Below are 11,869 nucleotides of genomic sequence, written 5' to 3' on the forward strand. Positions count from 1 at the left end.
TCTCCACATGTTGATAACGTGTCTTTCAAATTATGTATATGAAGAAATTGTTATTTTATATGTTGTGTACAATGAACCAGCATCATTCTTGTTAGCTCAATCATTTTCATAGTACACATTTATCACCATTTGTGATAACATTGTTGTTCCTGATCACTTTATACTCTTTATATCCTATGATCTTTAGCCATAGTTAGGCTGCAAGTAGACTGATCGAATTGATAGGGACGAGACCTTGTCCATGTTCGTCCGTTAATTTTTTGTCGGACAAATGGACGATTCACGAACTCTTAACCGAGCAAAAATTCGTGTCCGTGTCCGTTCATTTAGGATTTGAGTTGTTCGTGTCCGTTTGTTAGTATTGTAAATGGACGCTAATAGACACCAATAGACAAACGAACACTAACGACACTAACGGACAAACGAACACACAAACAATAATGGACAAATGAACAATAATGGGTGTTAATAAACCATTAATAGACAAAGAAACATAAACGACTCTAACGAATAAACAAACATGAAAGATGACATATAAATTAAAAAATAATAATCATAAATCCACACAAGTCCACCCATAAATTCGGAATTACACCACATGATATCCAAAAATACTTAACACTTAACATAGTAACCAATACATGTTCGGTTTGTTTATTAAACAGACGTTACTGGACGGACCTTACCGAACGCTCACAAATACTATTAAATGAACGCGGTCTCTGGTTGTGTTCGTCCGTTAAGCTTACCGAACGAAAATTTTGTTCATGCCCAGTTCATTTGTTAAACAAACGAACATAAACGAACTTCCCGTTGAACGGGGTCTGATTCGTTTACAACCCTAGCCATAGTTCATTAAGGTTTATGTGTCCTACATCATAATCTAGAAAAGAAAAAGGGTTGTTAAGCCATCTTTTGAAATAAATGTAAAGTTTAATCTCGTTTCTCACCCTTCCAGACCTTGCCAACAGGTGGCAAAAAACATTAGGTGATGTTTGTTTTTCTGAAAAAGGTCTGCGCATGCTCTTTTGTCTGCTCATGCATACCACGCGCAGACATTGCCATCTGCAGAGTGTTTGTTTTCTCGAAGACGTTTCATTAAAAAACGTATGCGCAAGCTCTTCTTGGTGCAGACTTGGTCCATTTACTTATGAGATCTTCTAAAGTCTGCAGAGGGTTAAAACACCACACCCACTGTCCACCACCACCACCCACCGTTTGCCATCACCACTGTCCACCCCCACCACCATCGTCCACCACCCACCACCACCGTCTGCCACCACCACCATCTACTACCACCATCGTCTGCCACCACAACCACCCACCATTACCACTATCACCATCCAACACCACCACCGCCACCCATTACCACAGTTCGTACACCACCACCAGTTTATTTTAGCAATCTGCAGACGTTAAAGACAAACAATCTTCTTCTTGCAGACTAGGGGTGTTCTTCGGGATTGTTTTTCGGGTTTCGGGTTTCTTGGGTCAGTTTCTTCGGGTTTCAAACCGAAACCCAACCTGAGTCTCTCATGGTTTTTTCGGGTTCGGATTATTTGGGTTCGGGTTTTCTCGGGTTGGGTTAATCGGGTTTCAGGTATCTAAGAAAACAAAAGGAAAATAAAAAAAGTAAAGTAAAACTACAATACGAAAACTAAAGAAACGTATTTTTCTTTACTCGTTACGTAATAACCAAATAATAAATAAATATAACCCGATAAACCAACATACTTTCTTCTGTTACATTGCTATTAGCCATAAACAGAGAAGATATATAAACAATAAACAATCGATCAACCATAATAGGCGGAATACGAACAAGTGGAATGTTTATAGTGTTCCGTATACAGCGTACATATCTAATAATAATATTATGTTTTTAAACAAATAGTTTATTCGGGTTTTCGGGTTGACCCGAAACCTATAAATCAGACCCAATAAATACCGGAATTACTTTGGTCCAGGTTCGGGTTTTTCGGGTCGGGTTAGTTTGGGTTCGGGTTTTCTCAGGTTGGGTTTCAGGTAAAAGTGACAGCCCTATTGCAGACTGCAGAGGTTTGGTCCACCTCTTCTTCTACATATGTCTGCAGATGTGGTCCGCAGACTGCAGACATTTTACCTTTAAAAAAACAAACAACACCATAGTATATTTGTTGTTTGTTTGTTCTGTCCTACATCATAAGCTTATGTAGTTAACTTTCTTTCAAGATGTAAACTTATTTAATTGACTTTGTCCTACACCAAGTCTTAACACCAATGAACACCACATATACTTGTTTTTTCCACCAACTATAAAAACAATATATATCATAAATTTCATTAAACAACATTACATATATAAAATCTGCTCATATCACATCTTGATCAAGAATACAACAAAATTTAAACACTTTAAATCCAAATATCCAATCATCATCTTTAACTCTTTATGTGTTAACAAACCTGCAATTCTGCCTCACTTCACCATCAACATAAGTCTCAGGATTAGTAATGTTTCCCATTTTCACCATAGACTCAGAAAACTGTTCAAAAAACGCGATTTGATTTTCGGCATATTTCTTCACAAGCTTATTTGTTTGGACTCCAAGAACACTGGAATAGAGTTCTTGATCCGAGTTAAGAAGACCTTCTCCTCTAAGAAGTAAGTGGTAATACGCGTTATCAAAAAGACTAGGTGAAATGTAGTCCATTGCCGCTTCGTTGTTATCTCCTCCACTTGCAGCCGGACACGTTGACTTTAATGTTTTGAGGTTTGACTCGGCGATACTAGGCATTGTTGCGGTTGCTTGGTAGTCTCCGTAGATTCTTGCTCGGTAACTTGTACAACGAGCCATCCCGATTGTGTGAGCACCTAATAATTAAAGTTTTCAGAGCGTAATAATCAAGTAATCACTTTCAAAACGTGCAACTTTTAAATAGGTTAATATCATAAGAAAACCAGTATACTTTCTTATTTTTAACGAAAACTATTTAACCTTTTGTATATTGTCTCTCAAATTGTAAAAAGTCACTAAAATACCTTTTATATATATATATATATATATATATATATTAATATTCTTAAACTTGTCTAAAATACACGTGCTTGTGAATTATTTTTAAATAATTACTTGTTAATTATTAAAAGTGGTCAAAATATGACAAGTTTTGCAAAAGAATAAGAAATTATGCTATCTTATTTTGACCAATTTAAGAATGAATATTAACAAATTTCATATATTTTAAACAAGTTTAAGGACGTCTAATAAAGAGTTATTTTTATAACTTTTTTGTTTATTATTTACAAGATGAAGGACTTATATATATCAAAATTAGGTTGAAAAGATTTTTCTTTTTTTAATTTAGAAAGTACGTTGTTTTTTCATAATATTAACCGTTTCAAAATTTATAAAATATAATGTTTTTACCAGAAAGTGCAACCATGTCGGTGACGGAGAGGCTTTGATACAGAAACTTAGCAATGATCGAGAGAAGGCCGTCATTTGGACGGGGAATATTTGATTCCACCAGTGAAAAACTAGCCGTTTTCGAGTCTTTTCTCCCAGCCGGGACATCCCAATAAGGTCCACCAACCTGTACCCATAACTTTTGTCGTTAACAATAATCATTTAAAAACAATCTTTATTGCTAGACCGATTACTTGACCCCACCAATACCCTGCTAACCAATGGGATCAGGTGAACACAGTATGTTTCAATATTCAACTTACCAACACAGTTGCATCTCTTGCGGCATATGTAAGAAGATCAGCACACGAAACTATTCCAGGACACTCGGATTCAAGCTTTTCCTTTATCCTATCAATGATTTCGAAACCCTTCAAAGCATTCAAATTAGTGGGAGCGTTTTTTTCTCCTTTTAACGTGACTGTATCGTCTAGCAACACCGATCCATCACAACCCTATATCAAATCAAGAAAGATTCAAATAACAAACTAAACTTCTCAAAACATAACAAGAAACAAGATTAAAAAAAATAATCTTTTTGTTTGACCGCACTTGTACGAAGCAGTCATGGAAGTGTATCCGTAGGACCAAAGCCGCGTTTCTAAGATTAGATTGCACCACACACTCCATTTCCTTCCTAACAATGGCTTCTACATTTGGGCAAGTAGATTTGTAGTAATCTAAAGATAATGGTGGGTTGGCTGCATGCAATGATTTGAAGCAAAAGATGGTGAAAAATGAAAGAATAAAGACGGTTGATTTGATATGCATTGTGATGTTTCTTGGATGGTATGGTTAATGAAAATGGTTGGGACTGAGGCTATATAAGTAGAGAAACTTGCATGGATATATATATGTGTCTGTGTGTGTAATATGTTGCTTTTGTGTGTGAAAAATGTGAGTTTTTAGTCAAGAGAAGATGGAACCACTCTTGGTTAGTTGGTGGGCCTTCTTTTACTTTCATTAACTTGTGTGTGTCATATAAGGAGAATTGGGCTGCCAAATTATAATCTTTAATTAATTTCCAATGACTATATTATTAAAAACAAAGATTTACTAAATAAAAGAGTTTACTTTGTATAAGAATTGATAACCAACCTTTACAATAGTCAATAGATGATACAAATCCAAGCTAGAGGTTTCAACAGGCCGAGCTCGAGCTCGTGTCGCTTCAAGATCTATATCTAAAACTCGGGTTGTAAGTTTCCAAACTCGATATTTGAGCGCGCTTGTTTATTATTCTCTTCTAGTTTTAACTACATATATCATTATTAAATTAAATTAAATTAATTGTATTTATATGAATAATGGGCTCATTTAAGCTTGAGGTGTGCAAGCCTATTGAAGTTCGGTATGTAACACCCAGGCTCGTTTACAAGCTCATATTTCGATTCGGGCTCGTTTAAGCACACCTCTGTTCTACCATTTAGCAAGTCAATAGCGAGTTAATCTCAAGTAGCCTATAAGTGAGCCGGCCCGTTTATACACCATATACCTCAAAACCCATGTTAATTTCCATCACAATAACCGAAAAACAATACATTTTCTTAAACAAACCGACCTTAAAACCGCAAAAACCAAATTCAAAATTGCATTCTATTCGGGTCGAGAATCCATTTTTCAAGTCCAAACCAAATAATGAACACTAAAAACACACAAAAGTGACAGATCCTTAAAAGGTACAGGTATTACAAGAAAGATAGAACACACATTGTCTGCTCAGTTTCTACAATATGAAATAAGTATGAAAACTTTGAACTCAAAATCAAGTATACAGCTCAGAATCAAGATAATGATTTTTGTAACCAAACCTCAAGCTTTCATCTTCATCATCAGCCTCAATAGTAACATCTGTATCCACCAACACATCTTTAAGCAACAAATCTTTAACCATCTGCACGACCGAACCACCCGACTCAGGCCACGAGACACACAAAGTCGCCTTCATATTCATCATCTGGCACCGACTCAACAAAGCAGCACCCAACCCTTCCAAAACACTTCCCGAAGGAAAATAGTTTAAACGTTTCAAAAGCGGGCCCTCTTTTCTTTCCCTCGAGGTTTCCAACTTCAACGCAAATGTATCATCGGTTGAGATTCGCCCACGATAGTTTCGGCTTTGAACAGAGTCAAAGATCAAAACACGCTCTGGAACAATCTGTTGACCAATGAGCGTTTTGGCAATCGAGTGGGTTCGTTCTGAAGAAACCGAGTATTGAAAGTTGGCAATAACAATGGATTTATCAGCATGGTTGATTGCATACAGGTTGCAGGATTTGTCTTTAAGAGAAGGGTTAACGGAGTTCCCTGAAGTTAGTATTTCAGGTAGAATTAGGGTTCCGATAAGGGTTTTAAGGGATAAGTGATGGAGTAAGTTTAGAGACGGGTTGGAAATAGCGATTATTAAAAGAGCAGGTCGGATTGTGGTTTTGGAATTTGGAGGGGAGAGTGATATGAAGGGTGATGGTAATGGTGCTGCAGGTGGAGCAAAGTTGTTTAGATCATCTAAGAAGAACCGTGAAGGTGGTGGTAACTCGGTTAGCATGTCTTCCATGCCTTGTTTTGATTATTATTACCTTAAATTCATGCACAAAAGGTTTAAACAGTATCAGAAAAACGTCTCACTTGAATCATATCACTTTTGAAACGAATCATACACAAAAATTTCTTGCAGAAAACAAACAAGATCAATATTATTTGTGTAAAATTGATATCCTTTCTACACTTGTGATCTTAATATAAACAAAGGAACATCGGGAAATATAAAACATTTATTGGAACAAAAACAAAGGAACGTACAACTGATCAGTACCTAGGCGTGTAAACAAGCTAAGCTTCTAGCAAACTGGTCGATATAGGCTAAAAAAAAAACTCGAATCGATCCAAGCTTAAACGAGCTTGAGACTAAAAAAATAAGTTCGTTTAGCAAACGAGCGACTGCCTGAGCACGAGCTTCACCAATCGAGCTCACGCCGGATCGCAAGTTTATAAATAAGCTTGTTTAATAAACAGGCCCAAGCCGCCTAACGAGCCTATTATCTATATTACTTATATTTAACATATAGTTATATAATACAAACTATTATATATAGAACAGTTAAAAAGAAATACTCACTAACCAAGCCCGGGCTTTAGAAATAGAGTTCGAAACTGGCAGAGCTCGAGCCTAGTCAAGGTCGTTTACCGTTTCGACAAATTATAAATTTGTAAGCCTAGTATAGTTAGCTGAAGCACAGATTCAGGAACAATTACAAACAAAAACATCACACAGTTTAATGATGCATATACTCAGGAACCCTAATTCCTAGCCAGTACTTGCTACAATTACAATTGTTTGGTTAGCCTACGTACTAAAACATACTCATTTCCACAATAACAAACCTAATTCTAGCAACAAACCCTAACAGAACATCAATTTATAGATTTCTTGAGCAGGAAGAAAGACGTAATTGTGCGTGAAATGCAGTGGAACTGAAAGAGTACATACTGCGTGTGATACTGGTGATGAATATTGATCGGAATTACAAAGTTGTCTTCGCCGGAGATCGGATATGTGGCTACTGATACTCTGAAACCACCATGTATGTATTCTATTCTATTATATTATATTATATTATATTATATTGTATTGTAGTTTGGGTCTATATTGACAAGTGTTTTGTTTTTGAGGGGGTGGTTTTGTTATAGGTTTGGTCCCTCGGGTTATTGGGGTTGGCATGAAAAGCCCCTCATGATTCAATTGGATACACTAGAATTTTGTATTTGTAAATTGAGCTCCTCGTTAATCCATCAACAATCTCACAATCTCAATCTCACATTATAAAATTAATTTCTCTCTCTTCAATCTACAAAATTTAACCCACTTCAATCTTTAACGATGTGTTCCCGAGTTCATTTATGAAAAGAAAAGCAAGGAAAAGAAAATTTTCTCTTCTTATCTTTTCTTTTGGTATCTCCTCTTTCTCTTCAACATATTTTTCTTCCAAATCTTTCCAATTTGGAAAGACACAAATTCTTTTATTTTATTTATCATTTTCTCTCATCTCCCCTCCTTTTCTTTCCTTTAATGAAACTCGGGAACACATCTTTAAAATTTTCCTTCCTTTTCCTTTCTTAAATGAAATTCGGTAACACAACATATTTTTTCATCCCTCATTTTCCTTCTCTTTCCTCAGTTAAATGAAACCCGGGAACACAGTGTTACTCCCATTAACAACCCAATCTCATCCTTTTTTTATTAAATAAATTCAATTTATAATTAGAAAACTAGTGGTTCAAATAAGATAATTCAATAATAATTAAAACTAAAATTTTATATAAAAAATACGATTTTTTAAACAAACTCCATTTTTAACGAAATTTATACCGGAATGCTCACAAAAAAAAAACTAAGTAAGACTGTGTTTTTAGATTTTTTTTAAAAAAGTCAAATATAATAAGTTATAAAACAAAACCCAAAATATATATATAAATAATTGTTATGAATTAAAAAGGAAAAATCAAAATAAAAAGTAACCAATATAAATGTGACATGTGTGAATGAGACAAACAAATTGGTTTTGCAATCTGGTTTGCCATTCCGATCGAGATTGCCCCCTTTACTCCTTTTTTTCTTTTTTCTTATTCTCAAAATCTCAAGATTGCAATCTTGAGAATGCCAATGGTTGTAGTCTAACAAACCGAACCGAGCCGAACCGAACGGGACAGTGTTTGTGTTCGTCCGTTAAGCTTTAGTCTGACAAACGTAAGGTTCACAAACACTTTACCGAACAAAATTTTGTGTTCGTGTTCGTTCATTAAGAAATTGGGCTTTGTTAGTGCTTGTGTCTGTCCGTGTTCGTTCATTAAATTAGTAAACAGCTGCAATTGGACACTAACAGACACAAGCAAACGTTACCTAACACTAAAAGACACTGATAAACACAAAACGTAAATGAACAATAACAAACATATATTAATTTGAGAATAACAATCACTAAATCACTCAAAAAAATATCCAGAAATACACCACATAATATAATTAAAAAAAAAAAGAAGCTTAATATAGTAATCATAAACATAATTATATCAAAATAGTAAAAAATAAATAAATAAAAATAGCAATAGTAAAATTATACTAAACGAACGAAACCAGACAGGCGTAAACAAATGTAACCATATGAACGTTAACGAACGAACCTAAACGAACACATTACAGAACGTTCATGAACACAACTGATCGAATGCATCATATGTTTGTGTTCTTCATTAAGCTTACCGAATGAAACCCTTTGTTCATGTTCGTTTAGTTATGAAACAGAAAAACATTAACGCACTTTCCGCCAAACTGTTCACGAACAGTTGACCAGACGTTCCGTTTGTTTACAGCCATATCAGTAATGGTTTGATAATTTTATAAATCTTTGAAAGTCGATAAATGTTTTAATCATGGGACAATTTTATGCATCCTACTCGGGGTGTCGTTCAGGTACCAACTTTGCGACAGGAACGAGAGATCAGTCTTCATGTTCTTTATCACATTCTGAATCTGCATACATCCCGAACCAAGAAACCAAATCAGCGTAAAAAAACAAAACTTTTTTTATCAAATATATAAATTATTTTTATTAACATACCAGAACGAACATCGTCACTGAGTTTGCCTCGATCTTGAATCTGTTTAACGAGCATACGGTACATAAGCATCCACCAATATACATGAAGAACAAGTAGACAGTAAAGAAGTGTGTTGAACACATAATTGTAAAGCGGGCCCTCCTTAATATGTTTGTCCTTGTCCAAGCTCACAACTACTTCATAACTGAAATTTCAAAAAATTTTAAAAAAATTGTATTTGATGAATATATTCTTAATAGAAGTTATGTTCTAACCTTGTACTCCACAATATCCAAAACGGGTAATAAATAAGGCGAAGCACGACCCAAGATATTACGAATAAAACAAATGAGAAGCTTGCGAGTGTTTCCGCACCACTGTATTTGGACATCTTGCCTACTTCAAGAAACACATCGCTTGCATCATGAAGCGCTAAAATAATCGAACCCGCACGAGCAAACCTACAAAAAGTATTTAAAAAATCGACTTGTTGATTCTTAGTTTCCACAAAACAAAAATATTGTCCATCCTTAGTTTCTACAAAAATAATAATAATAATAATAATAATAAAATTAAAAAAAAAACAGATCCATCCTTAGTTTCTACCAAAAAAAATTCTACAAAATAATAATAATAATAATAATCAATCCTTAGTTTGTATAGAAAAAGAACATACCAATTCTTAGTTTCTACAAAAAGAAAAAAGAAAACTAATAACCTGCAAATATAAGACATCATAATAAGAATGGCGGTAGCAACATGATGTCCCATCGACACACCAAAATCAGATCTTCTTGTTTCCCAAAAAATCAAAGCAAAGATGGAATATGTGTAGAATCCACCCGTATACATGTACAGACCTTTCAATTTCAACCTGGAAATCAATTACACTATTAATATTTGCTTATTATGGTCAAGTATTAATTATGCATAAAACAGCAGAGAGCTTACTTCATTTTCTGGTCTGGCCATTTCTGGTCACCGGGACCTACCCAAAAGTTATTTGTGTTAGTGAACCATGGTTCGTTATAAGTTACCGCCAGTGCTAAAAACTCTGCTGAAAGAAAATAAATGCATTTCCAAGCTGACTCTTTAAACTTTCTTATCTTTTTATTTCTTTCGTCTGTCTCGACTTCTAGCTTCTGCTGCCCCTTATCGAATATTAACCATCTACCTACCCGCTGCAACACGCAACACAAATATAAAAAAAATTGTTTTACTAACCATAAATATTTCTATCAACAAATTCATGTCTCCTTAATTTCTTCAAACCATTAAAATTTAAAAGTAATAAAACGCGCATTTTAGTCCCAAAAACAGACGAAACACAAAAAAAAATTCTTATCATGTTTACAAACAATCTAGAGATTTATGGCATTATAATAATAATAATAATAATAATAATAATAATAAAAAGTGTTTATATTAACTCTCCATGCCCAAAACAACAATTTTTTAACGAATCTGAGCGACGCAAGACTGAATATCAGTCGACCATGACAGCAAGGCAATTCTGCGACTTACAATACCCCACCACATATTTAAATATAAACTTACAGTACTCCGTCACGTATTAAGTCATGTTTACGGTAAGAACATTGATTCTATAAAAAAATTATGTTAATATTAACTTTTCAGGCCCGAAACAACATTTTTTAACGAATCTGAGAGACGCAAGACTGAATCTCAGTCGACCATGACAGCAAGGCAATTCTGCGACATACAATACCCTGTCACGTATTTAAATATAAACTTACGGTACCCCGTCACATATTAAGTCAAATAGTTAATAGTAGCTCTCTTATTTATTGACTTTCCACATGATCCAATAACAAGATTACTAGACATGAAATTTAAACAACAAAAATCATATACCCATTTGGGAATTTTAAATAACATTTAGAATATTAATATTCTATGATCCAATGAGCACAAAATCAAGAATATAATTACCTCAAAAATGAATCTGTCTAGGAAAAAGCGAAGAGTTGGGAAGAAGACAAGGAACATAGGAAGAACAGCAAAATCCCCATATGTTGGGAACGATTCGTGTTCCAAATCAATCGAATTTAAGATACCCATATTATCGAATCAATGGGTTTGGTTTGCTAGTGAAGATTTATTTATTTATTTTATTTGATGGTGATGAACATAAGTTTCAAACAAAGCCCCTTGACTCTGTTTTCATGTGCATTTAATGCATTTTTAATGAACACTTAACTTGGGGGGTTTCTCCTCCCCTTTTGGTAAAACACTCTATCAGTACGGGGCGTATAAGGATATACGTCACGGATTAGGGTTGTTTTCTCAAAAGAAGTTCTTTTTGTTTTTGTTTTTGTAATATTAATTTGTTTTATAGAAAATAATTTTTTTATAAATAAAACTATATTTATATATACACAACCATTATAACGAGTTCGTAAAAGTAAAATATAATGTAAAAATATATCTAAAGGGCAGTGTCGTCGTCGTCAAGCCTACGACTGAAGCCCGGTCTATCACCACTGTCGTCGTCCTTGCGGCGTATGACGCCCGATGTGCTCATCTGGTGGTCAAAACGTGGTGGTGGTTCTGTGTACACCTCACCACGTTGGTCGAAGGCTAGAATATCAACAACCCAGGTTATCTGACGCTGGAGATGTGACATCCCCTCCTCTAATCTCTGCAATCGGGCATCAGTGGCGGAATCTAAACGCACGATGTGATACTCACGTGGAACATGTTGCAGCACTGATGGCTGATATCAACACGAAGAAATTTAAACGATGATAAAACATACCTCAACTGGTTGGTCTTGAATTGTTCTCGTTAGACAAATACATATA

The 11,869-nt window shown here is 34.8% G+C and overlaps 3 protein-coding genes across 3 annotated transcripts; all 3 read right to left on the reverse strand.

The window, feature by feature from the left end:
* Positions 1–2,407: 2,407 nt before the first annotated feature.
* Positions 2,408–4,220, reverse strand: LOC143558101 (peroxidase 11-like). The gene is made up of 4 exons (XM_077047013.1): positions 4,002–4,220; positions 3,713–3,904; positions 3,411–3,576; positions 2,408–2,854 (listed from the first exon to the last, which is right to left on the reverse strand). The coding sequence occupies exons 1-4, from the start codon at positions 4,218–4,220 to the stop codon at positions 2,430–2,432; spliced, it is 1,002 nt and encodes a 333-aa protein (XP_076903128.1). The 3' UTR covers positions 2,408–2,429.
* Positions 4,221–4,834: 614 nt separating this feature from the next.
* Positions 4,835–6,981, reverse strand: LOC143558102 (uncharacterized). Its single transcript, XM_077047014.1, has 2 exons — positions 6,937–6,981; positions 4,835–6,025 (listed from the first exon to the last, which is right to left on the reverse strand). The coding sequence occupies exon 2, from the start codon at positions 6,001–6,003 to the stop codon at positions 5,215–5,217; it is 789 nt and encodes a 262-aa protein (XP_076903129.1). The 5' UTR covers positions 6,004–6,025; positions 6,937–6,981; the 3' UTR covers positions 4,835–5,214.
* Positions 6,982–8,918: 1,937 nt separating this feature from the next.
* Positions 8,919–11,171, reverse strand: LOC143558088 (ceramide synthase 1 LOH3-like). Its single transcript, XM_077047002.1, has 6 exons — positions 10,998–11,171; positions 9,996–10,225; positions 9,763–9,918; positions 9,320–9,505; positions 9,065–9,249; positions 8,919–8,976 (listed from the first exon to the last, which is right to left on the reverse strand). The coding sequence occupies exons 1-6, from the start codon at positions 11,124–11,126 to the stop codon at positions 8,945–8,947; spliced, it is 918 nt and encodes a 305-aa protein (XP_076903117.1). The 5' UTR covers positions 11,127–11,171; the 3' UTR covers positions 8,919–8,944.
* Between the last annotated feature and the right edge of the window lie 698 nt (positions 11,172–11,869).

The sequence above is a fragment of the Bidens hawaiensis genome, unplaced genomic scaffold (genome assembly GCF_021521415.1).
Source record: "Bidens hawaiensis isolate Kalapana, Puna unplaced genomic scaffold, B.hawaiensis_p1.1 tig00019321_1, whole genome shotgun sequence".
Taxonomy (NCBI): Eukaryota; Viridiplantae; Streptophyta; class Magnoliopsida; order Asterales; family Asteraceae; genus Bidens; species Bidens hawaiensis.

Coding starts and splice junctions, on each gene's coding strand:
- LOC143558102 (XM_077047014.1), bottom strand. CDS start 6,003: ATGGAAGACATGCTAACCGAGTTACCACCACCTTCACGGTTCTTCTTA.
- LOC143558088 (XM_077047002.1), bottom strand. CDS start 11,126: ATGGGTATCTTAAATTCGATTGATTTGGAACACGAATCGTTCCCAACA. Junction 10,226..10,997: donor TAGACAGATTCATTTTTGAG/GTAATTATATTC, acceptor TGCGTGTTGCAG/CGGGTAGGTAGATGGTTAAT. Junction 9,250..9,319: donor TGGATATTGTGGAGTACAAG/GTTAGAACATAA, acceptor TTGAAATTTCAG/TTATGAAGTAGTTGTGAGCT.
- LOC143558101 (XM_077047013.1), bottom strand. CDS start 4,220: ATGCATATCAAATCAACCGTCTTTATTCTTTCATTTTTCACCATCTTT. Junction 3,577..3,712: donor CAAGAGATGCAACTGTGTTG/GTAAGTTGAATA, acceptor TTATGGGTACAG/GTTGGTGGACCTTATTGGGA. Junction 2,855..3,410: donor CGACATGGTTGCACTTTCTG/GTAAAAACATTA, acceptor TTTAATTATTAG/GTGCTCACACAATCGGGATG.